The sequence below is a fragment of the Carlito syrichta genome, unplaced genomic scaffold (genome assembly GCF_000164805.1).
Source record: "Carlito syrichta isolate Samal-C Ts95f unplaced genomic scaffold, Tarsius_syrichta-2.0.1 Scaffold309473, whole genome shotgun sequence".
Taxonomy (NCBI): Eukaryota; Metazoa; Chordata; class Mammalia; order Primates; family Tarsiidae; genus Carlito; species Carlito syrichta.
Genome location: NW_007253569.1, coordinates 445,726 through 472,859, shown reverse-complemented (window position 1 = coordinate 472,859; position 27,134 = coordinate 445,726). Strand labels below are relative to the sequence as shown.

Below are 27,134 nucleotides of genomic sequence, written 5' to 3'. Positions count from 1 at the left end.
GCGGCCACTGCACTCCAGTCTGGGGGACAGAGTAAGACTCCAACTCAAAAACAAAAAAAAAAAACCAACAAAAAAAATTGATTGTAGAGATGAGGTCTCGCCAAGTTGCCCAGGCAGGTCGAGAACCCGCGGGCTCAGGCAATCCACTCAACTCAGCCTCCCAAAGTGCAGGATTACAGACTGAGCCACCGAGCCTGGCTTCTCTCTATTTTTTCTTAGTCTGGATAAAGGTTTGTTGATTTTGTTTAATTAAAAAAAACCCTTTTGTTTAATTTATCTTTTGTTTTTTGAAAAATATAAATTTCATTAATTTCTGCTCTGATCTTTATTATTTATTTTCTTCTACTAATTATGGGTTTGGCTTGCTCTTGCTTTTCTAGTTCTTCCTTTTAAAAAAAATTTGTATAAATTTAAGGGATACAAGTACAATTTTGCTACATGGATATACTGTGTAGTGGTGAAATCTGAACTTCTAGTGTACTCATCATCTGAATAATATACATTGTACCCATTAAGTAATTTTTCATCATACATTTTCCTTCCCACCTTCCTACCCTTTACAGTTTACAATGTCTATTATTCCACACTTCATGTCCATGTGTACACATTATTTGTCTCCCACTAACAAGTGATAACATGTGGTATCTGTGTCTGAATTGTTTCAATTAAGAAAATGGCTGCCAGTTCTACCAATGTAGCAGCAAAAGATATGGTTTCATTTTTATTTATGGCTGAATAATATTCTATTGTGTATATATTCCATATTTTCTTTATCCAGTCATCCATTGGTGAACACTTAGGTTGATTCTATATCTTTGCTATTGTGACAATTACGGCAATAAACATAAAGTGCAGGTATTTTTTTTGATATAATGATATTTTTTCCTTTGGATAGATAGCCAATAGTGGGATTGCCAGATCTAGTTCTTTAAGATACATTGTAGGTTGTTTATTTGAAGTTTTCCTACTTTTTTGACGTAGGAGTTTATTGCTAAACTTCCACCTTAGTGCTTTTGGTGAATCCCGCAGGATTTGGTATAAGTTTTCCTTTTAATTTGTTTCAAAAAATTTCTTAATTTCCTTCTTAATTTATTCATTGACCCAATGGTCATTCAGGAGCATATTGTTTAATTTTCATATGTGGCTTTTTTTTCCCTTATAGATACAAAGTTTCACTATGTTGCCCAGGTTGGTCTCGAACTCCTGGCCTACAGCAAGCACTCCTCCTACCCCAGCCTTGGTCTCCAAAAGTACAAGTGCTGGGATTACAGGAGTTAGCTGTCATGCCTGGCCTAATTTCTGTGTGTTTGCATAGCTTTCAAAGTTTCTCTTGTTCTGGCTTCTGTCTCAATTCTTGTAACCCCTTTCTACATTCTCAGACATATGAATATTTTTGCTGCTCCAAAATAATGCTGCTTAAAAGTTTTTCTGAAATTATGTCTTCAAAGTGATTTTATACAGAATATGACTTAAAAATTCTGAATGTTAACATTTTTATGATCAACAAATTCACAAATAGAAGAAGAGGATAACTCTGCAGAGCTATTCCATATCTCTTTCTAGTATAAATAATTTAATCTATACTACTTTTATTCCATTATGATCAGAAAATATACTTGATATGCTTTCAATTTTTTTTGGAATTTTTGAGACTTGTTTTGTGAGCTAACACATGATCTATCCTTGAGAATATTTCATGTGCTGAGGAAAAGAATGTGTATTTTGCAGTTGTTGGGTGAAATGTTCTGTAGATGTATGTTAGGAAGAAGTTATTTTTAATAAGTAATGAATTAATAAACATTTAAATTTCTTCAGTTTAAATTTCTAATACAGTAAATATGAATATAACACAAATAAGCAAAAATTCACTGGGGTCTTCCAAAAAATGGGTAAGTTTCTGAGGCCCAAAAGTTTGAAAACTATTGCTATAAACCAAGGTCCCTAGCTCTATCATTGAAGAATCTTGCCAGGTTACCTGCTGCCCAGGTTCCTCTTTGTCAGCCTCTTTAAGGGCTCTGGTTGTGTATGAATAGTACAGCCAGAGTGAAAAGTATAGAGCTATGCTGCTCTTAAAATTAAAAAAGGTCGGTCTCATTATAATTTTTTTAGCTAAAGATTTTCAACCAGTTTGTTTAAGCTCAATGTTAAATAATTATATAAATTGAACAGCAGTATACTATACCTGTGGTGTCCTAAGAAAGGAGAAATCTGGTTGTGGCATTCCAACAAGGGAACAAATTCGAGAAAGTTCAGTTACTGGTGTAGACACAGGAGGAATTTGGTTGGGAGCAGGCCAGCATACATTGTCCACAGAAAGAACATTATGATACTCATTAGCACTATGAGGCTTGTTCATATAGGATGCTATCAAAAAAGAGAAGAAGACATGTCTGTATTAATAAAACAATATCTTAGATTATACATTTATTGTAGGGTTTTACAGAAGAGCAAGCAAAAAAATTGCTAAAAGGTGAAAAAAATAAATCTCTCATGAAGCAAATACAAATATTTAGTGTGGCCTAACATTATCAAGATTTCAGTAAAGATTTTTAGATGATTATAATTGATTAATAATAAATTCTGAGGCCAGGTGTGGTGACTCAAGTCCGTAACCCTAGCACTTTGGGAGGCCGAGGCAAGAGGATGGCCTGAGCCCAGGGTTTCAAGACCAGCCTGGGCAACTTGGCAAGATCTCGTCTCTACAATAAATCAAAAAATTAGCTGGGCATGGTGGCACATGCCTGTGGTTCTAGCTACTTGGAAGGCTGAGATGGAAGGATCACCTGAGCCCAGCAAGTCAAGCTGTGGTGGCCAAGAGTGTGCCACTGTACTCCAGTCTGAGCAAAAGAGTGAGTCTCCAACTCAAAAATAAAATAAAAATGAAAATAAATAACTAAATAAATTCTGAAGATAATGATTTAAAAATATGATAAATAGCCTCCTGCCGAAAAATAAAATCTTAAGCAAGTAATGACTACATGGTACTGTTACAGGTAAAATTGAACACACGAACTGCTTTCTTGAGCTGATTTATAATTAGTCCTTAAATTTTGAGGGTTAGCTTCTGTCTCAATTCTTGTAACCCCTTCCTACATTCTCAGACATATGAATATTTTTGCTGCTCCAAAATAATACTGCTTAAAAGTTTTTCTGAAATTGTCTTCAAAGTGATTTTATACAGACTATGACTTAAAAATTCTGAATGTTAACATTTTTATGATCAACAAATTCACAAACAGAAGAGGAAGATACCTCTGCAGTTATTCCAAATCTCTTTCTAGTATAGATTAAAGAAGTGGCTAGGTGGTTTGCCCAGAATCACAGAACCAGTTTATTCTGTAACAGAGGCTGGATTCTGAGATATTGACTCAGAGAGGTTTTTCACTATACTGAAATAAAAATTTATTTGTTTTTGATAGAGGGACCTTTTTTTTTTTTTTTTTTTTGTTGGGATCTCACTCTGTTGCCCAGGCTGGAGTGCAATGACACGTTCACGACCACTATAGCCTCGACCTGCTGGGCTCAGGAGATCCTTCCACCTCAGCCTTCCAAGTAGCTGGAACTATAGGCATGTGCTACCATGCCCAGCGAATTTTTTGATTTATTGTAGAGATGAGGTCTTGCCAGGTTGCCCAGGCTAGTCCTGAACCCCTGAACTCAGGCAATCCTCTTGCCTCGGCCTCCCAAAGTGCTGGGATTATAGGTGTGAGCCACTGCGCCTGGCCTGGGACCATTTTAATCTAATTTTATTTTAAAATTTATCTTTCTCTATTTCAGGAGCATATCTGTCATTATAATAAAGTTTTAACCCAATTTCCTAATAGCTTTTGAAATTTTTAGTTATTATTTATTAGTTATCCCACTATTCACTGGAGTATAAGTGGAGCTAGGTAGGCTATGCTTTTGTTCCAGATTTTGACCCTCAATAAATTTATACTGCTTATTCCAAAATGTTTTTTTTTGAAATTTTCTAATCAACTTTTAAATTATTTGCAAAAAGACATTTTAAAATAAAGCAACTACACAGCTGTTCTTTTTTGTTCTTTTTTATTTAGTTTTGTTACAACCCACTATCACAAATCCTTTTTGTAATGTGATGGAGGGTATCCAAAATGTTTTTTACTTCTCTGAGAAACTTCTGTCTACCTCCATTTTTGTATTAGTCATTCTTTGTGGTAGACTTTGGCAGATAATTACATAAAATACCAAAGTACAGGGGACATAGAGGGTAGGAGTAAATTTGGAGGATATTTGCTGAGATCAAGCTATGTGCCTGATATTAAGTTACAGGTGTCACAGATTTCATGACTCACTTTCCAATTATTTTTAATTATTTTACAGTTTTTAAAAATAGTTACATTGGTCAAGTTATTTCAACATAAAACCAATATCAATTATTGGTGCCTACTATGTCAGACACAGTGCTAATTGCTTTATACATGTTATATAATGATCACAACAGTCACTTGCATGCATTATTCTCATTTTATAAGAAAAAATAACATTTATTTATCTATCTGTTTATCTGTTTATCTATCTATCTATCTATCTATCTATCTATCTATCTATGAGTTGGAGTCTCACTCTGTCACCCAGGCTGTAGGCTGCAGTGCAGTTGGCTACCACAGCCTCAACCTGCTGGGCTCAGGCAATCCTTCTGCCTCAATGTCCAAGTAACTGGAACTACAGGCACACACCACCATTATCTGCTAATTTTTTGATTTATGGCAGAGATGAGGTCTTGCCAAGTTGCCTAGGCTGGTCTCAAGCCCTGGGTTAAGGCAATCCTCTTGCCTCCAACTCCCAAAGTGTTGGGATTATAGGCACAAGCCACCACGCCCATCTTAAAAATGAATTTTTAACAAGTTATATAATGTATTTAAGATACATAGTATTTATTTATTAGTTGTTTAGAGATAAGATCTTACTTTGTCATCCAGGTTGGAGATGATCACAGCTCAATGTAGTCTCAAACCCCTAGGCTCAAGTGATCCTCCTGCCTGAGTCTCCTGAGTAGCTATGACTATAGATGTAAGCCACCACACTTGGCTAATTTTTTAATTTTTGTGAAGACTAGGTCTCACTATGTTGTCCTGGTTGGTCTTATACTGCTAGGCTCAAGCAACTCTCCTGCCTAGGCCACCCAAAGTGCTGGGATTACTGGCATGGGCTACCATGCCTGGCCAAGTTACATACTATTTTTACATTACTAAGAAAAGAAGGGTAGAATGTGAAAATTTTCCAAGGTTTGGGTATCTGCAGAATAAGTGTCTGTAATAGTACAATTAAGTAATCACAAGAAGATATTTAGGGACATAATCTATCGGTTACATAGTTACATTATCATACAACTGACACAAATATGAAAATTATACTTTTAAGACTAAGACAAACTTTATCTTTAAAAAGCACACAATAAAAATAATCAAACTGAATTTTTGAAATGATATTCATTATTATTAATAGTATTTAGTTTACATACCTAATTTCTTATTTTGTTTGGGCTGTGAGGATGATCCATATTCATCTCTTCTATTAGAGGTAACAGTGACTTCATCACCAAACTGTTTCATTTCATTCTTATGGTCCGCAGTGTCAGAGCCATCAATTTTTAGAATTTCTTTAAGCATCCGCGTTCCCTTCTTTTATGAAAATGATTCATATAAAGATGGTTGGTGTGGGAGAGGAGTCAATATTAGGTTTATAAAACTTTATTCCTCTTTCTTTGGAAGTTCTATTATTAAAAATTAAGACACTAACTACATTCAGACAGAGAATAAGAATAATCAGTAGTTGAAAGCTAACCCTCCCCCACAAAACAACAAAAACCTCCACATTTCTAGATATAGAAACAATACTTTTGCTTAACTTTTGGCCCAGTCACTTAAAGCAGACGGGTTATGGGTCAAAGAGAAAAAAGAAAAAAGACTGCCTAAGGTAGACTGGTTTTCCTGACAATAGTAACACACCAGCCTACATAAGGGAAAAATGGTTGAACACTTGTGTGGGGTATGTATGCATGGTCAAGAGTAAAGAAATTACCATAGGAAAAAAAACTGCGACAAAATACGAACCATAGCAAATGACTGTGGTGACAAATGCTCTTCACTTGGAGGCGCTCTGTAATGGGTTGACTGTATTTCATTTTCTTTGGCGATATTCAAAGATGCTAAAAAGGTCTCAATTCCAGAGTTAGGCTAAAAGAAGAAATATTTTGGGTATGAAGGTACAAGCATAAGGATAGAGAAAAAGCTAAGAGTTTTATGTACTAAAATGGTCATTCAATTTTCACGCAATCATCTTCCCAAGTGTTAAAGTTTGAGAAGATAAATTGAATAAGTGGTCTTTTACCTTATCAATAGCATTTGGATAACCAGTCATAATCTTTTGGGTTTCTGAGACTTCTGGACTTTCATTTCTCTTCAATAGCTTAATATTACATTTGGCAGGCCCTCCAAAAGTCTATAAAAAAGTAAGAATAAGCTTTTTGTGCAAGTATATTTATAGTTACTACTAATGTGTTCTAAATCATTTTTAAATGGCCTATATTCCCTTTTATGTCATAAGAAAAAGGGGGCCTGTAAACTTGGCTGGGGAAAAACTTACATCTTTATCTTCATTAACCTCTAAATGAGATTTAGCATTTTCTTCAATTATGATTGTAGGTATTAAACCATTGATATGGACTACATGTTTGTGTTCCCCCAAAACTCCTATGTTAAAATTCTAACCCCTAATGAGATGGTATTAGGAGGTAAGTCCTTTGGAAGGTAATTAGATTTAGACGAGGTCTTGAGGGTAGAGCTCCCATGATGACATTAGAGTCCTTATAAGAAGAAAAGAATAGAGCTCTTTTACTCTACCATGTTAGAATATGAGAAGGCAAGTCATTTGCAAGCCAAGAAGGGTGTTCTCACAAGACACCTTCTTTTTTTTTTTTTTTTTTTGAGCTGGAGTCTCACAGTCACCCAGACTGGAGTGCAGTAGCTGCTCCTGGCCACCGCAGCCTCGACCTGCTGGGCTCTGGCGATTCTTCCACCTCAGCCTTCCAAGTAGCTGGAACTACAGGTGTGTGCTACCACGCACGGCTGATTTTTTGATTTATTGTAGAGATGAGGTCTCGCTAAGTTGCCCAGGTGGGTCTTGAACCCGTGGGCTCAGGCAATCCACTCACCTCAGCCTCCCAAAGCACGGGATTACAGGCTTAGCCACTGAGCCCGGCCACAAGACACCTTCTAACTGCATTTCAATATAACTGGTTTTCTTTAAAATCTTATGTACTTTTTCAAAAAACATTTTTCTGCCAGTGCCTTGATCTTGGACTTCCCAGACTCCAGAACCATAAGAAATAAAAATCCAGAACCATACGAAATAAAAATCGAGTGGAAGTGCCTTCTCTTCCGGCCTCTCTGGTCTTGGCTGCTGGAGCGAGATGATGACGGGAACGTCATCGTTTGGAAAGTGTCACAGTAAGAGGCACATGCTGTGGTTCTAAGGCCTACCACCTTCAGAAGTCGACCTGTGGCAAATGTGGCTACCCTGCCAAGCGCAAGAGAAAGTATAACTGGGGTGCCAAAGCTAAAAGACGAAATACCACCGGGACTGGTTGATGAGGCACCTAAAAATTGTATACCGCAGATTCAGGCATGGATTCCGTGAAGGAACAACACCTAAACCCAAGAGGGCAGCTGTTGCCATCCAGTTCTACTTAAGAATTTCAACAAATAGTTATGCAATAAATGTTTTAGTTAAAAAAAAAAAAAAAGAAATAAAAATCTGTGGTTCAAGCCATCCAGTCTCAGGTATTTTTATTATAATAGCCCGAACTGACTTAGAAAACCATGATTCAGCAGTGGCAATTCTAATTGTATAACAATATGACTGGTTTTCTTTAAAATCTTATTTATTTTATTTTAGCTTTAAAAAACATTATTCTGAGAAAAATACTGGCTTCACCAGAGGTCCATGGGTTTCACCAAAGAGGTCTTTTTTGCACAAAAAGTTTATCAGTTCCTTTTCTAGAAGAAAGGAAATTATAGCATAAGAGTTTCAAAAGGAAAGGGCCTTAGAAGTCAGGTAATTAAACAATTTACTGGTAGTTAAATATTAATACATTCAATTTACTAAAACCCCATTATATGCCAAATATTCTGCTAAGACATCATTTATAAATCACTACCTTTCAAGAGAACAATTTTAAAAAGTATATTAAAATATGATATGCATACAGAAAGTGTACACATTATATATACATGACAAATTTTTTAGATAAAAATGTTATTCTTTGATGATAAAATGTATACATACATAATCCCTATCAAACAGTAGAGACTATATAAAGTAAAACATAAATAATCTCAGCTTCTCCCACACCAATCTAATTCCATAGAATTTACCCTGTGAAGTTTGCTATGTTGCTCTATATATTCAATGTATATATAAAAACATACTTCAAAATATTTCATAAATACATGTAAAGGTCTATTTATGTAAAAATATATAGACTATATATATTGAGAGAGACTACAAGTGATTAATATGTTTATCTTCATTTAAAGACTAACAAATTGAGGCCGTGAGAGGTGATGTGAACTGCACAAGGCACGCAACTATTAAACGGCCAAAATCAGGATTTCGGAAACCTCTAGTTCCAAATCCTGGACTCAAGTGGTACAACCTCCCATCCAAGTGACTGCCAGCGAATTTCTTGATACACATCTTATAATTTGGTTGAAAAGGTTGTGAATTTCAGTCAGATGCTACAGAGTGATCAATTGCCTAAAAGAGTTGGGTCCTAGAATTTTGATTTTAAGGAAGCTTACCTGTTTATTGGACATTTTTTGTGACTGACACTCAGCTTTAGGGCTCTTACACTCTTCTTTAACTGTAGACAAGAAAACAGAAATTTTAGTAAATGAGAAAATTTACTGCACCATTATAATTACCAAATATTTACCATCGCAAGGCACTATGTTAAAAATTCAGAGATATCCAAGAAGATACAGTTTCTGATCTTAAGGAATTTATAATATAGATGAGGCGGAGAAGATACACTCACAGACAAATCTGAATTAGGCCTTAAAGGATAGATTTCTAAAGGGCAGAACAGAAGGCTAAGTACAGGCAAAGGAAAAATGGGAGAAAAGACATGGAAGCAGAAAGCAAGAAATGTATTTACAGAACTCTAAACAGACAAGTTCCCCCGGAGGTTAAGGAGTACTATGGAGCTTCATGGAACTAAGGAAGCAGGCTAGTGCCATAATCTACAAGGTATCGATGACTATGGCACCAAGTGGGTAGGCAATGGGCAATCAATCACAGAAAGATTTTGAGAAGGCAGTCATCTGATCAGAATTGTGCTTAGTAAGATTAAAATATGACTGGCTAAATTGAAGAAGAGTAAGAGAACAATCAGGCAGCTACTCTAACAGTACTATTAGGTGGAAATTGGGGGGCTGATAGGATAAACGAATAGGAAGAAACTGAGACAGTAAAGGATTTAGTAAATGACAGGATGTGAAGATGAAGGAGATGAGGGGCATGAAGGAGACAAGAAACATGAAAAGTATGGCTCGTCATTCCTCATAATATTCTATTACATTTAATATACTGGGTTAATTGTGCATACCCTAACTTTGCCACTTTCTGCCACTAGACTGCTTATTAAGCCAGACTGGAAAAAAAAAGAGTAGACAGGGAGAGATGAGAGACGAGGAATAAAGAAAGGAAGGAAGGAAGATAAGAAGGAGGGAGGGTTCAGAGGAAAGGGAGGGTGAAGAAGAAAACAAGGTAAGGGGAAAAGGGAGAGGGGCGTGAGAGAGAGGGAATATGACGAAAGACTAGAAGGAAAGACATGAGGAAGGAAGGGTAAGAGGGGAAAAGAGGCGGAGGGTAATGGAGGAAAGGATGGTAACAGAGGTAAGGAAGAGAAAAAGGGAAGGGAGCAATCTTATAAAACAAAGTAAAAGAAAAAGTGAGCTGACACGTATTGACATGTATTGACACTACATTTGTAGAGACAAACACACACAAGGAAAACTAACTAGAACTCCACATCACAACTCAGATAGTTTACATACACTTGTGAAAACAATAATTTAAAGAAAAATCATAATGTATTTGAGTTAAACATAAAATCTTCAAGCTATATTTATCATTATTAGATTTATAGAGACATTGATTTGTATTTAATTTAAAAAGCAAAAGAAACAACAATAACATCTATTGCTGGGTGCAGTGGCTCACGTCTGTGATCCCAGCACTTTGGGAGGCTGAGATGGGAGGAATGTGTAAGCCCAGGAGTTCAAGACCAGCCTAGGCAACATAACGAGACCTCAGTTCTACAAAAAATCGAAAAATTAGCCGGGCATGGTGGTGCGTGCCTGTAGTTCCAGCTATGCTGAGGCAGAAGGATTGCTTGAGCCCAGGAGTTAGAGAGGTTGCAGTGAACTTTAATCATGCCACCAGCCAGGCTCAGTGGCTCAGCCTGTAATCCCGCGCCTTTGGGAGGTTGAGGTGAGTGGACTGCCCAAGTCCGCGGGTTCGGGACCCACCTGGGCAGGCAAGACCTCATCTCTACAATAAAATCAAAAAATTAGCCGGGCATGGTAGCGCGCGCCTGTAGTTCCGGCTACTCGGAAGGCTGAGGCGGAAGGATCGCTGGAGCCCAGCAGGTCGAGGCTGCGGTGGCCGGGAGCAGCCACTGCACTCTAGTCTGGGCGACAGAGTGAGACTCCAACTCAAAAAAAATCATGCCACTGCACTCCCGCCTTGGTGACAGTGAGAACCCAACTCAAGAAAAAACAAATAAACAAAATAAAAACCATACAGACACTGGTACAAAAAATGGTGCAGCAGTTATCAAACTGAACCAAAGTTAAAAAATACAAATAATTTTTTGAAAATCACTTTTTAGAAGAATATTTTAAAAGAGTATACTACCTATTAAATATAAATATATAAAATTCTACGCATATATATTATATAATAAATTAGACTCAGGGCTCTGCACTTGCTATTTCCTCTGTTGGAAAGTTCTTCAGCCAGCTTTGCATAGTTCATGCTACTTCAAGCTTTTATTAGGGTCTCCTATGGAATGTCATCTCCTCAGAAAGGTCTTCACTGAAAACTATATTTAACAGTTCCCGGGTGGGGGTGAGGAGAAAAAAAAAAAAAGAGTTCCCCAGGAATCCTCCATCACCCTATCCTCTTAATCTGTTTTATTTTTCATCATAGTACTTGTCATTACTTCAGATTATGGAATTTATTCTTTGCTTATTATCAATTACCTTCTTAGAATGTAAACATGATTAGGTCAGAAACTTGTCTTGTTCACTCATATATTCCTAGCACCTAGAACATCACCTTGCACTTATATAATAGTCCAATAAACAGCAGTTAATGAGTAACAAATGAGTGAATAACAAATGAGTGAATGAATAACAAATGGGTCATATTTTGAACATACAAAAATTGCTGCAATTTGGAAGTACTTTGATAGAGAGAAGAGAAAAAGTTATTCATCTCTGCATCTACGTTCCCCATTTTGCCTGAACACAGTAGATACCACTAAAGAAATGATGAGAGTAAAAAATATATGAGCTATATAGGAGAGATAAGCAGCAAAATATTTGTATATATTTTAACCAAAACCTATAATATAGTTAGGAGTAATTTAATAGTCTAGTGTTTATAAACAAAAAAGTAACTGGATCACCCTAAATAAGATTTATCTCAAGTAACAGAGACATCAGCAAAATGTCAGAGTAAGGACCTCCTTAAATTTTCTCTTCCATAAAAACATTGAGAGAATGGGCATAAATAACCAGAATTTAAATATTCAGAACTATAGCAGTTAACAAAAGGCTTATAGCAATCTGGGGAGTGTCTATTCAAGAAAAAAAAGACAATCTCAGTAAGAGTAGTGAGGTTTTTGGTGTTTTAACTTGCCCTAGGTCCATTTCCCACTCTTCAGCTCCATACAGACTTGGAAAATAATAGCCACTATTTGTGGTGAAAACCAATATCCTGGCATCTACCAGAGGAATCAAAATAAGGCTGGAACACTTTTAAAGCATTATTCTCAATTGTTATTTGACCTTTCTGGAAGTTCCTATACTCACTTGTAAGGCTGAGCTCAACCAGTGTGGAAAAAGCCTTTTCCCCATAGGCTATATTTGAAAAAAATTATAGGCAACTGATTTACTTTGCAGGTACCTGAGGTGGTAGGGTACAGTTGGCTAAAAAATAAACTACTCAAAAAGCTTAAAAGGAAAAGCTGGAGAATGAGATGTCTATAGGAGCTTGGAAAAGCTCTGATATATTATTGGGAATCTAGAAGCCGTATGTATACTCAGGGCTGTGTTAATGTTCAGAAAAGACTTGAGAAGGCCCTAAGCTCTCACCTCTGGCTGACCTTGAGGCTCTGTTCAAGCAGGAAGCGAAGATTAAACCAGAGTTGTTGACTGCCTAACTGAATACTGAAGGTAAGATCTACCAAATACATAGATTCCCTGAGCAAAGACAGAGATTATTGTTTCCAGGTATTTAAGGAAGTATCTGTCCAATCACTAACTGACCACCAGGGTAACAAAGCTGAGACTTTGGTGGTTACATATGACAAAGAATACAGACTTCAGAGAATTAGTATAGAGGACATTAAACAAATGAGCAACAACAACTACAATAAACAACAAGTCCTGAGGTGGGGGTGAGGGTTGGGGAAGAATCTTATTTCCAGAGTAACCGTATTATGTTATTTTAAAAATTAATTTTAAAAAATTATAAGAGATGCAAATAAATAATAAAGTACTTCTAAAAGAGACATACTTTAGATTCAAAAGTACAAATAGGGTTGAAAGTAAAAAGCTGGAAAAGATGTACCATGTAGACAGTATTCAAAGGAGTATGTAAGCAGCTTATGCTAATATCTGACAAAGTAGACTTAAGATAAAAATTGTTACTAGAGACAAAAAATGACTTTTTACAATGATAAAAGACTCAATCTATCAAGAAGATATGACAATTAAAATCATATATGTACCTAAAATACATGAAGTGAAAACTGACGGAAACAAGGATAAAACAACTATACAAAAAATCAAATTTGACATAAAATACTTGAACAATACCATACATAAATTGCCTAGATCTAACAGATATCTATAGAACATTCCATCCAACAATAGTAGAAAACACATTCTTTTCAAGCACATGGAACGATCTCTTCTACTGACTATACACTAGGCCATAAAGCAAACCTTGATAAATTTAAAAGGATTAAAATCATACAAGATATGTTCTCTGATTACAAAGGAACAAATGAGAATACACAACAAAAGGAAATTTTTTTTTTTTTTTTTTTTGAGCTTGGAGTCTCACTCTGTCGCCCAGACTGGAGTGCAGTGGTTGCTCCCGGCCACTGCAGCCTCGACCTACTGAGCTCCGGCGATCCTTCCGCCTCAGCCTTCCGAGTAGCTGGAATTACAGGTATGTACTACCACACCCGGCTGATTTTTTAATTTATTGTAGAGATGAGGTCTCGCTGCCCAGGTGGGTCTCGAACCCACGGGCTCAGGCAATCCACTCACCTCACCTCCCAAAGGTGTGGGATTACAGGCTGAGCCACCGAGCCCGGCTAACAAAAGGAAATTTAGAAAATTCACAAATATATGGAAATTTAAAAACACACACAACCCATGGATCAAAACAGAAGTCACCAGAAAATTAGAAAACACTTTGAAGTAAATGAAAAAAAGGTATAAGCTGCAGCGAAAGCTGTGCTTTAAAGGAAATTGATAGCTGCAAATGCCTATATTTAAAAAGAAGAAAGGGCAGAAGTAGTGGCTCATGCCTGTAATTCCGGCATTTTGGGAGGAGGTGACGAGAGGATTGCCTGAGCCCAGAGGTTTGAAACCAGCCTGGGCAACTTGGCGAGATCTTGTCTCTACAATAAATAAAAAAACTAGCCAGGTGTGAGCACATGTAGTACTAGCTACTTGGACGGCTGAAGTGGAAGGATTGCCTGAATCCTATAGTAGATCGAGGCTGCGGTAGTATGACTGTGCCGTGTCACTGCACTCCAGTTCAGGTGACAGAGTAAGACTGACAAAAAAGAAGAAAATCAATAACCTAATCTTTCACTTAAGAAACAAGCAAACAAACAACAACAAAAAATGTGAACACTAAATCTAAAGTAAGAAGAAAGGAAATAGTAAATTAATATTAGGGGGGAAAAAATAAAACAAAAAATAGAAAAACAATTGCGAAAAAACAAATCTGGAAGTTAATTTCGAAAAGATCAACAAAATTTACAAGCTTTCAGTTATACTAATTAATATAAAAAAGAGAGAAGATGCAAATAGCTAAAATCAGAAATGAAAGTCGGGATATATTACTATCCATCTTACAGAAGTAAGAAGGATCACAAGGAAATATTACGGACATCGTATGCCAACAATTTAAATAACCTAGACGAAATAAACAAATTCCTACAAAATCACAAGCTATTTAAACTGACTCATGTGGAAACAATCTGAGCAGAATTACAACCAGGGATTAAATCAGTAAATATAAAATCTTTCCATAAAGAGAAGCTCAGGTCCAGCTGGCTTCATTGATGAATTCTATCAAATGCTTTAAACATTTAATAGATTTCAGGGAAAGTAACACCAATTCATCTCAAACTCATTCAATAAATAGAAGAGGTGAGAACATCCCCCAATCTATTCTATGAGGTTAGTATTACCATGATACAAAAATCAATCTCATCCAAGAACATAAAATTACAGACAAACATACCTTAAGAATAGAGATGTAAAAATCCTCAACAAAATACTAGCAAGTCAAACCCTGCCATATTAAAAACAAGATTAGACACTATGAACTAGTGGAACTTATCCCAGGAATGCAAAGTTGGTTCAACAATATGAAAAACAATCAATGGAATATACTATATAAATTGAACAAAGAACAAAATCCAGATTATCTCAATAGACAAAAAAAACATTTGACAAAAATCTAAAAACGCTCCCAAAACAACCACCCAGGAATAGAAGGGAACTTCTTCACCTAATAAAGGCATCTATAAAAAACCCACAGCTGACATTACAAACATTACACTTAATGGTGAAAAACTGAAAGCTTATCTCTAAGATCAAGTTAAGACAAAGATGTATGCTCTATTCAACACAGTATCAGTGGTTCTAGCCACAGCAATTAGGCAAGAAAATAAGTAAAACTATCCTCATTTGCAGAAACCTCAAAAAATTAGAGTTAACAAGCAAGTTCAGCAAGATTAATACACCTAAGTCAGCTTTATTTCTATAAACAGCAGTGAACAATCTAAAAATAAAATTAAGAAAACAGCTCTACTGACGATAATTTAAGAAGAATAAAATACTTAGAAATACATTTAACAAAAAAAGTATAAGATTTGTACAATGAAAACTATAAGACACCATAAAAAGAAATCAAATAAGACCTAAATATATGAAAAGACATCTTATGTTATGACCAGGAAGATTTAATATTAAGATGAGTATACTACCCAAAGTGATCTAAAGATTCAATGCAATCCCTACAAAATTCCAGCTGCTCTTTTTTTTTTTGCAGAAATAGACAAAACAATCATAAAATTCATATGGAAATGCAAGGGACCCAGAATAGACAGAACAATCTTAAAAAGAAAAAAAAAAAAAAAGAAAGAAAGACTTCCTGACTTCAAAACTTACAACAAAGCTACGGTAATCCAAACAGTGTGTTGTTCACATTAAGAACAGGCACATAAATCAGTGGAATGGGATTGTGAGACCAGAAATAAACCTACAAATCTATAGTCAACTTCTTTAAAATGAGAGGTGGTCTTGCTGGATTCAAACTTGTGGACTCAAGTAATCCTCTCACCTCTTCCTCCTGAGTAGCTGGGACTACAGGTACACACCACTGTGCTTGGCTCTACAGTCAAGTAACTTTTGACAATGGTGCCAAGAGAATTTAATGTGAGGAAAGAATAGTGTTTTTAACAAATGGTGCTGGGACAGGTGGATATCCACATGCAAAAGAAGGAATATGAACTCCTAACTCATATAAAAAGAGACACAGATGTAAGAGTTAAAACTATAAACTCTTAGAAGAAAGCACAGGTATAACTCTTTGTGACCTCAGATTAGGTAATAGTTTCTTTTTCTTTTTGCTTTTTTGTTTTTTTTTCAGTCGGAGTGTCACTCTGTCGCCTAGGCTGGAGTGCAATGGCACACTCATGGCCACTGCAGCCTCAACTTGTTGGGCTCAGGTGATCTTTCTGCCTCAGCCTTCCAAATAGCTGGAACTACAAGCATGTGCCATCACGCCTGGCCAATTTTTAGATTTATTGTAGAGATGAGGTCTTGCCAAGTTGCCCAGGCTTATCTCGAACCCCTGGATTCAGGCAATTCTCTTGCCTCTGCCTCCCAAAGTGCTGGAATTACAGGTGTGAGCTACCGCACCTGGCCAGGCAATGGTTTCTTAGATATGATACCTAAAGCATAAGCAACCAAAGACAAAGTAGAAAAAATACATACACTGAACTTCTTCAAACTTTAAAACTTTTGTGCTTCAAGTACATTATAAAGCTAAAAGACAATCAACAATGTGAGAAAATGTTTGTAAATCCTATATACGATAAGCTTGTAGTATCTAGAATATACAAAGAACTCTTACACATCAAGAATAAAAAGACAACTCAATTAAAAAATGAGCAAAGGGTTTAAATAGATATTTCTCCAAAGAAGATATAAAGACAGCCAATAAACACATAAAAAGATGCTTAGCATTACTAGTCACTAAATTGCAAATGAAAATCATAAGAAGATTCTACTTCCCACCTGCTAGAATGGCTATCATCAAAGAGATGGACAATAGCAAGTGCTGTGGAGGATGTGAAAAAACTGGACCCTCACATATAGCTGGCACAGATATAAAATGGTACACACAGTTTGGTGGTTCCACAAAAAGTTAAAACATACAAGCTGGGCACGGTAGCTCACACCTGTAATCCCAGGACTTTGGAAGGCAGAGGCAAGAGGATTACCTGAGCTCAGGAGTTCAAGATCAACCTGAGCAACATGGTGAGATCTCGTCTCTACAACAAATCAAAAAATTAGCTGAGTGTGGTGGTGCACACCTGTGGTTCCAGCTACTTGGAAGGCTGAGGTGGAAGGATCACCTGAGCCCTGAGGCCGAGGCTGCAGTGGCCGTGAGTGTGCCACTTCACTTCTCAGCCTGGGCAACAGAGTGATACTCTGACTCAAACAAACAAACAAAAACAAAACACACAAAAAAATACAGTTACCATATGACACAGTAATTTTACTTACATGTATATACCTAAGAAAACTGAACACATATATTCACACAAAAATTTCTAGCCAGATAGTCATATCCGTATTATTTAATATAGTCCCAAACTGGAAACAACCCCAATCTCTATCAAAGGGAGAAAGGATAAACTAAATGCAGTATTTATGCAATGGAGTATTATTCAGCCATAAAAAGTAATGAAGTACTGACAGAGTTCCCCTCAGTATCTGTAGGAAGTTGATTCCAGGACCCTTTATGAATATCAAACTCCGCAGATGCTCAAACAAATTATATAAAATGGTGCAGTATTTGCACACAAATTATGCACACCCTTCATATACTTTAAATAATCTCTAGATTATTTATGCTTGATAAAATGTAAATGCTGTGTAAATAGCTGTTACACTGCATTGTTTAGGGAACAGTGACAAGGAAAAAAATCTACATGTTCAGAATAGACACAATGATTCATTCTTATTCCGAATATTTTTGATCCTCGGCTGATTGAATCCACGGATGTGGAACCCATACGACACAGATAAACCTTGAAAACATTATTCCAAGTGAAAGACGCTAGTCATAAAAGGTCACATGTTTTTTAATTCCATGTATATCAAATGTCCAGAATTGGCAACTTCATAGAGAAAGAAAGTAAATTACTGGTTGCCAGGGCCTGGAAGAGTGACTTCTAAAAGGTATGTGTTTCTTTTTGTGGTGATGAAAACATTCTAAATTTAGATGGTGGTATTGGTTATGCAAGTTTGTAAAAATACCAAAAACCATGGACTGTATACTTTAAAAGAATGAATTTATTTTATGGTATGTGAATTATATTATAATAAAGCTATTTATTTATTAATTAAAAGAAGCAGATAGCATACAAGTATATCTTTCTAAATTAAAACTTACATTTTCTGTGAGGGTCATGTTTTCTTTGCTGATATTTAACACTGTTGTCATTAAAGCCAGATTTATGATGCTGATTTACTTGACTTATTTCTTGAGGTAGAACTGCACCCTGTAAGTTAAAATTCTTATAAATTAGTTAAACAAAATCTTAGTATTATAACTACTTATTTTCTTCAACTCTTAAAATAATCACGTTATTTTTATAAAGATAATATAGCTCATTAGAAAAAAATTTAATATAGAAAAGTATAGAGAATTTTAAAAGCTACCCAAATTTCACTGCCAGAATCATTAACACAATGACCATAATAACTTCATACATTTCTTTATGCATTAGATAGCAAGGTTCGTAGAAAACAATTATCTTACAAAAATGCTATTTTCAATAGAAACAATTAGATCTAATTTTACTTGAAGTCAATGCATGCAGAAAGTGCTAAACTTTACACAAGTGTTTCTTCACAACAGAAATACCAGTCTCTAAAAATCCTTCTAGATTAACTACAAAATAATCTTACCTCTTGGGCAGATGAGAGTGGAAAGTGAGTAGAGGTTATAGAAGAAACAGGACTGGACATGAGCAAGGTAGGAATGAGTACCTGTTGGTTGTTATACTATTTTTTTATTTCCTTATGTTTAAAATTTTCCATTTAAAACAATTTTTAAAAGTTTTGAAAGTTTTTAAAATCATTTTTGACTCTGTTATGAAAGTTGAAGATATTATATTAGCTCATTTATATTCCCTTCCATATTGCTCCCTCCAATTACTGGTTTTTATTAATTAATATTTATATTATTAAGATTTTTAAAAGGATGAAAGACTTCACTACTAGACTGGACATGGTGGCTCACGCCTGTAATCCCAGCAGTTTGGGAGGCTGAGGCTGTAGGATTACTTGAGTCCAGGAGCTTGGAACCAGCCTAAGCAAAATAGCAAGGCCTCATCTTTACAAAAAATTAGTTGGGCATAACGGCGCAAACCTGTAGTTCCAGCTACCTGGGAGGCTGAAGTGGAAGGATCACCTGAACTCAGGAAGTTGAGGATGTAGTAAGCCGTGACTTTGTCACTGCACTCCAGTCTGGGCCAAAGACTGAGACTCCAACCCAAACAAACAAACAAAGACTTCACTACTAGACATCCAAACTGATTATAAAGTCACAGTAATTGAGACAGTTCATAAATGGGTAAAATTAGCAAAAAGCATGAGTAAGTTTCATATAAATATTCTATTAGATACCTTGTTTTATGATAGGGAGAGAAAGCCTGAAAACAAAAAGTTAATTTTCCACAGTTGAAGTAGCAAAGGAAGAAAAACGGGAGACTAGAAAAGTTCAATATAAATCAGTTATTTCACAATTTTGCTTTTGGCAGGTTCTATTTATTTTCTTCTCAGTACAGACAAATGAACACTGGGTAAAAAAGACACATCATGCTCCAAAATAGGTGTGATATGCATGGGAGTGTGAGGGAAGGTCCAATGAGCTCGCTTGTATAGGAACACCCCAGGGCTCAGCCTCGACCTGCAGGGCTCCGGTGATCCTTCTGCCTCTGCCTTCCAAGTAGCTGGAACTACAGGTGTGCACTACCACACCCAGCTAATTTTTTAATTTATTTATTGTAGAGATGAGGTCTCGCCAAGTTGCCCAGGCGGGTCTCGATCCCGCGGGCTCAGGCAATGCACTCACCTCAGCCTCCCAAAGTGCAGGATTACAGGTTGAGGCACCGAGCCTGGCTCTTTTTTTTTTCTTTTAAGAGATAGGGTTTCACTCTGTTACCCAGGCTAAAGTGCAGTGGTGTGAACATAGCTCACTGTAACCTCAAACTCCCGGGCTCTAGCAATTCTCCAGCCTCAGTCTCCTGAGTAGCTAGGACCATAGGCACGAGCAACTTGTTTCAGCTAATTTTTACATATTTTGTAGAGATGGGGGTCTTGCTATGTTGCCTAGGTTGGTTTTGAACTCCTGGTCTCAAATGATACTCCTTCTTCGGCCTCCCAAAGTGCTGGGATTACAGAGATGAGCCATAGTGCCCAGCCTCTTCAGTGTTTAGGAGTTAAAACGGCACGAGATGTCTACCATCATGGAACAATGGCTGGCGGGGTTTTGGACTACAGCAGTACTTTATGGGGGGGTTCTGATTCTGAGGAAAGAAATTAGAACTTTAGGATCAATAGGTGGATATAAAGAAATATTGTGTGAATGCCTATTATGTGCCAGGCATGGTAAAAAGGACTTTGCAACCATTATCACAATATTATTATAGCAATGCTATGGTATGTGGTATATCTTGATTCCATTTTATAGGTGAATAAAGATGAGGCTTAAAGTGATAAAGCAATTTGGTCACAGAACAAAGTAATTAGAGAGCAGACATTTGAACTCTGACTCTAAAACCTATGTTCACAGTACTACTTCAGAGAAAAGGTGTGTCACAAATTTAATCAGAAAGCAGATATTCTAATTTTTGGAACCACAAGCTGGAACTACAGGCATACACCACCATACCTAACTAATTTTTTGATTTGCCATAGAGACGAGCCATGTTGCCCAGGTTGGTCTCAAACACTTCATCTCAGGTAATCTTTCTATCTCCGCTTTCCAAAGTGCTGGGATTATGGGCATGAGTCACTGTACCTGGCCTTTGGGGTTGTTCCATTTGATATCTACATTGCCATGTTCTGTCAATGGTCACATTGCCATGTTCTGTCAATCAAAGCTTGAATATTTTTTATTAGGGTGAGTTTGCTCAAATTTACTCATCAGATTAGTTTGGGTCACCAGGATAGGCTACTTATAAATGCATCACAGATATGGGTGTTATATTTGGCAGCTCATAATTCTTAGAACAAAGAAGAGATAAAACATGGGAGTATTCAGCTAAAATAAATAATAAAATAGCATCCCAAAACAGGGTTACATGCAGATTATGAGAGAATATAATATCAAGTGGTTCTCAAAAAAAAAAAGCAAACCTTGACTGAAAACCTATGTGGATTTTGGTAATAAGAGAAGAAAGGGCATTCTAAGTGGAAGGAACAAAAAGAAGACATAACTTGAAATGGGAATCTGTCTGTGGAAAAGGAGAAGTAAAGGAACAGACTAGAGTTGGGATGGATTTCAGTAGGACTAAACAAGAAGCCCTATACATTCTACAGTATTAGAGCAATACTATTTTAGAGCTGGAAAAGACCTCAGAGGTCATCGAAAGTCCAGTGCTTTTATTTTATACATGAAGTCACAGAGGTCTAGGGAAATAGCTTTGCTCAACTTGAGTCACAAAACCTGACTTCCTGATTCTGACAATGATATCATATTTACTGCATCACACTGCTTTAGGACATAAAGTGAGTTCAGGCCTACCAGACACTTTGCCCAGTTATGCCTTGGGGCCAACATAGGTGAAAAGGTCTTTAAGAAAGAGTAAGCAGACAGCAGTATGCAAGAAGGCCTAGAAGTGAAAGAGATAAGAAACAAGAATGATAGTCAGAAAGCTAATCTAGGCCAGGGGTGACATTCTGAAGTCCAGTTGTGGGAACTAAGTAGGAGTACAAAGATTTAGACTCTTATTGCAAAAATAATATTACAGAAAAAGCAACATTTTTTTTTGAGTCAGTGTCTCACTCTGTCACCAAGGCTGTAGTGCAGTGGCATGATCATGACTCACTGCAGCCTCAATCTCCTGGGTTCACACAATTCTTCTGCGTCAGCCATCCAAGTAGTTGAAACCATAGGCATGTGCCACCATACCCAGTCAAGCTTTTAATGTTTTGTAGAGATGAAGCCATGCTATGCTGCTCAGGTTGGTCTTGAACTCCTGCGCTCAAGCAGCCCTCTCATCTCAGCTTCCCAAAGTGCTGGGATTACAGGTATGAGTCACCATGCCTGGCCTAAAAATTTTTGACTCTAAACTTTTTAGAGCATATACCTAAAGAAATGATGGTGTTAGAAGAAAGGATAAGAGAAAAAGATTTAGGTGAGATCAATTCTGGGAAATCTTGAGGTTGAGATGATGGTGGGGTATCCAACTATACCTGTCCTCAGTTGAATATACTAGATTAAATCTTGATTGAGACGTAAAGGTCAAAGGTATGAGTCAAGTAATAAGGTAAAAGGCAAAAGAAAAAAGCTATTGAGTTTAGGGGAACAGTCCCAGTAAAAAAAGTCTGAAAGAGCAAGAATTGATTACTTTTAAAAAGTAGAACAAATAGGTAAAGGCAAGAAGGAACTTAGGGTTATGTTTCCTTTTAGAGCAAAACTCCTTGAAAAAACTGCCTATATTGTTGCTTCCAATTTCTCTTTTTCCCTTTCTCTCTTAAACCCACTTTAATCCGTCTTTCATTTCCATCACCCTATTACTGAAACTGCTCTTTCAAGGTTCCCAATAACCATCAATTCTCAGTTTTCATCTTAGCTGATTTATCGGTAGCATTTCACAGTTGATCACTTCAGTCTCCTTGCCATCTATTCTTCACTTGGCATCAGAACACCACTCTTCCCTGGTTTTCTTCCAGTCTCATTGACTGTTATTTCTCATCTAATTTTTCGGACTCTTTAAAGACGGAATGCTGTAAGGCTATGTTATTGGATTTCTTCTCTATCTACACTCACTTCTTTAGATAGATAGATGATATATAACTATATATAGACATGCACATAAAAATATATGTATATACACACATACCCATAAACATACATACATACATTATGACTCTCAAATTTCTCTCTCTAGCTTGGAAGTCCTCCATGACTTTTAGAGTCAATATCCAATCTGTACCTCCAATCAAATGACCAGCTCTATAACTCTAATTGGATCCTTAATATACATCTCAAACTTACCATGCCCAAAATTGAATTCTTGATCTTCCCCTACAAACCTACTGTCCCTGAAATCATTTCCATCTCAGTTAACAGTCATTCTATCCTTTTATTCAAACCTTAAGCGTCACATCCAGCCGGAGTGCAGTGGTTTATGCCTGTAATCCCAGCACTTTGGGAGGTGGAGGTGAGAAGAATGCCTGAGTCCAGGGGTTCAAGACCAGCCTGGGCAACTTGACAAGACCTCTTCTCTACAATAAATCAAAAAATTATACGGGCGTGGTAGTGCATGCCTGTGGTTCCAGCTACCTGGAAAGCTGAGGCAGAAGGATCACCTCAGTCCAGCAGATTGAGGCTGTGGTGACTATGAGCATGCCACTGCACTCTACCCTGGACGACAGAGTGAGACTCTGACTAAAAAAAAAAAAAAAAAAAAGAGTCACACCCTTCACTCCATCCTTTTTCTTTTACCCCCATATCTAATTCATTATCAGATGTAATTCCCTTCCAAATATGTCAACAGAACTGAACCACTTCTCACAGGCTCCTAATATCCTTGTCCAAATTCATATCAAGTCTCAACCTCGCCTTGATGATTACAGTGGTCTCCTAACTAATCAGTTTCCACCCTGGCTCCTCTACAGTCTATTCTCAAGATAGCAGGAAGAGTGATAAGTAAGAGATGATGTCCCTCTGCTGCTCAGAACCCTCTAGTGATTCCCCATTTCCCAGACTAAAAGCCAATGTCTTTATATAATGGTCTTACAGGTCCTACATGATACTGATGTATCACTTCTCTAATCAAATTTTCTATAACTCATCCTATGGTGTCAGCCATAATGGCCTTCTTTTCCTTGAGTATCCCAGGGATGGTTCTCACAACAGGGCCTTTGAATTTGTGTGAAATATTCTCCCCTCAGACATTTACATAACCCTACTCCTGATCTTATTCAAATCTGCACAAATTGTTACCTGATCATTCCATTAAAAACTGCAATACTTCACTATCCCTTTCCCTAACATTCCCTACTCTCTTTTTCTAAAAATTTCCTCAAACTTATAAGTTATATTCTAATATACCATGTCATTTACTTACTTAAATTGACTACTGTAATCATCAAGGGAGACCTCTCCTCCCTAGAATATCAATTTTATGAGGGCCAGGATTTTTGTTTAGTTTACTGCTATATTCTCACTGCATAGAACAATGCCTGGTACATGGTAGGCACTCAATAAGTATGTGTTGAATGATGAATGAACAATCATGAAATAGTCCAGAAAATGAGTGGTTAGCAGCATCAAATAAATTAGAAAATGAGGGCCTGAAAAATCTGGATATGTAGCACATTTAGAAAGAAAGAATTTATGGATGATCTAAGGACAATCTACAATAATAACATATTGGCTGAGGAGACTTGTGTATCTTGTCACTCTCTTTTTTTATGTTTATTTAACTATTACTCCCTTTGCAATTTTTTCCTCTCTAGCTCTGATAATGACACCATCACTGCAGGATCTTAGAATAAACAAGGGCCTGATGATGCAGGGTCCTAGTTTATAAACTTGACAGTATATTCCTTTTTGACTTAACTTGAAAGACAGAAAAGTAGCAAAAAATGTAGTGGGAATTCATTCTTTTTCTTCTTCCTTGCTTTGTCTGAATCTCTTACTATTTTAGCAACATTTCTTTCCTCTTCTTAAACTCTATCAAGGAATGTGAATTTGCTTATTCATGTTTAAGATACCCAACTGTCAGAATAAAGTTATGCACTCAAGTGGGAAAAAAATTAAGTTAATAAATGCCATTAAAACCTTTGTGGAATTTAAAATATAGTTATTATGACTTTTTAAACAACCACAAAAAAACCAAAGCTAATTTAAAAGAAAAATTTTCTATTCTCTCTCATTGGTTCAGAAACTCTTAAATATGTGCAAAAAGAATTATAAAAATTCATGATCAAAATCGTCATTTTCCATTTCATGAGATTTAAGGAAAAAATAATAATAAATTTGCTTTAAATTAGTTGTTCATCAAAGTAATACTAACCTTCTCTTGTACAGTTGGCTGAAAGTGTTGAATCTTTCCAGATCCCTGTAAAGATTGCCAAATGTTGCAAAATTCATCATCGTCTTTAGCAGGTACCTAGCAAAGCACAAACAGTGTCTTAAGGAAATGAAACAGGAAGAATAAAAGTTCATATTAAAAATCAAATGATTTATGAGTTATTTGGTGGTAGATAGGACATTAAGTTGACTTTCATTATCTGAATTCTCTGTTGTTGTGTTTTCTTCTCTAGATCTCCGCACAGTAATTACCAGAGTATTCTACTGGAGTAAAACTAGTCTTCATATGCAATTGGTTTTGAATGGTTTTAAGACAAGTAAAGCATAACAAACACTATAGTTGATTATAATGACTCAATATTCTCACCAACTGTCTTCTAATGTACTAATATATTATCACTCAAACTAACATCTGAAATTTTAATTTTAAAAATCTTTACCTTACACGCAAATAATCTAATACATTAAAAAATCAACTATTACTTATGAGACATTAATTTCATGCAGATTAAAAACTCTGGAAAAATACGCACCAAAAATTGACAGTGGTTACCTATGAGATTTGAGAGAGTTTTTGCTTGTGTATTCTTTGTTAACATTGACTTATCATTTTCCAATTGACCTATAATTGGCTAGGTGTGGTGGCTCATGCCTATAATCATAACACTTTGGGAGGCTGAGGTGGGAGAAGCACTTGAACCTTGGAGTTCAAGATCAGCCTGGGTAACTTGGTGAGACTTTGTCTGTAAAATAAATCAAAAAATTAACTGGGCGTGGTAGCACATGCCTGTAGGCCCAGCTACTTGAGAGGCTGAGGTGGAAGTATTGTCTGAGCCTAGGCGTTTGAGGCTGCAGTGAGCTGTGATTGTGCCATTATACTTCAGCCTGGGTAGCAGAGTGAGATGCCGACTCAAAACAATAAACAAAACAATTGGTTTCCAATTAATATTATTTGGGTTTAAAAATGTGGTTAAGCACATGATTTGGGGCCATGGAATTAAATAACATAATTGTTGTCCCCAGACAGATAAAATAAAGGAAATCACCCATGAGTTGCATGGCAAAAACTTGAAAATTGCTTTTGATAAATGTAATATAGTCCTCTTCCTTTTGCCTTTCAAATTTATGTCATTCATAACATAGGACATTTGGATTATATTCAAAAAATTAAATGCTAACTTAAAGTAAATATATAAAAAGCATGGATAGTCTCAAGATCCTTATTTAAATAAATGTATTTCTTCTTCAATAGAACTGTAATTTTTTAACAGGTAGAATGCTATCAACAGCATTCTTTTTTTTTTTTTTGATTCGAGATCTTACTGTGTTGCCCAGGCTACAGTGCAGTGGTACAATCACGGCTCACTGCAGCCTTCAACTCTTGGGCTCAGGTAATCTTTCTCCTCAGCCTCCCAAGTAGCTAGGACTACAGGCACATACCACCACACCCAGCTAATTTTTTGTGGAGATGAGTTCTCATTATGTTGCCCAGGTTGATCTTGAACTTTTGGGTTTAAGCAGTCCTCCCGCCTCTGCCTCCCAAAATGCTAGGATTACAGGTGTCACCACCATGCCCAGCCAATAGCATTTTTTACTAGCCTACTAGTTCAATTCTGGCATTGACTTGAACCAAATCTTTTTAAATAAAAAAGGAAAACTCAGCCCCTTTAAAAAGAGGGCAAAAGACATGAATAGACACTTCTCAAAAGAAGATATACGGGCAGCCAACAGACACATGAAAAACTGCTCAGCCCCACTCATCATCAGAGAAACACAAATCAAAATCGCATTGAGATACCACCTAACCCCTGTAAGAATGGCCATCCTTAATAAAACAAACAACAACAGACGCTGGCGAGGATGTGGAGAAAAAGGAATGCTTTTACACTGCTGGAGGGAATGCAAACTGGTACAACCTCTTTGGAAGACAGTGTGGCGATTCCTGAAAGAACTAGAAATTGACCTTCCATATGACCCAGCAATTCCCCTATTGGGAATATACCCGGAGG

General features: G+C 36.6%; 1 protein-coding gene and 1 pseudogene across 1 annotated transcript in view; one reads left to right on the top strand and one right to left on the bottom strand.

Annotated features, from left to right (window-relative positions):
- XRN1 (5'-3' exoribonuclease 1) overlaps window positions 1-27,134 on the bottom strand; it is a 143,322-nt gene that overhangs the window by 18,149 nt on the left and 98,039 nt on the right. Inside the window, exons 32-37 of the mRNA XM_008067302.1 lie at window positions 25,109-25,204; window positions 18,247-18,355; window positions 8,823-8,884; window positions 6,075-6,197; window positions 5,483-5,642; window positions 2,183-2,364 (exon numbers count right to left, since the gene is read on the bottom strand). Coding sequence (XP_008065493.1) covers window positions 2,183-2,364; window positions 5,483-5,642; window positions 6,075-6,197; window positions 8,823-8,884; window positions 18,247-18,355; window positions 25,109-25,204 — 732 coding nt within the window. The remainder of the gene's footprint in view (window positions 1-2,182; window positions 2,365-5,482; window positions 5,643-6,074; window positions 6,198-8,822; window positions 8,885-18,246; window positions 18,356-25,108; window positions 25,205-27,134) is intronic.
- On the top strand, window positions 7,433-7,739 carry LOC110596479 (annotated as a pseudogene).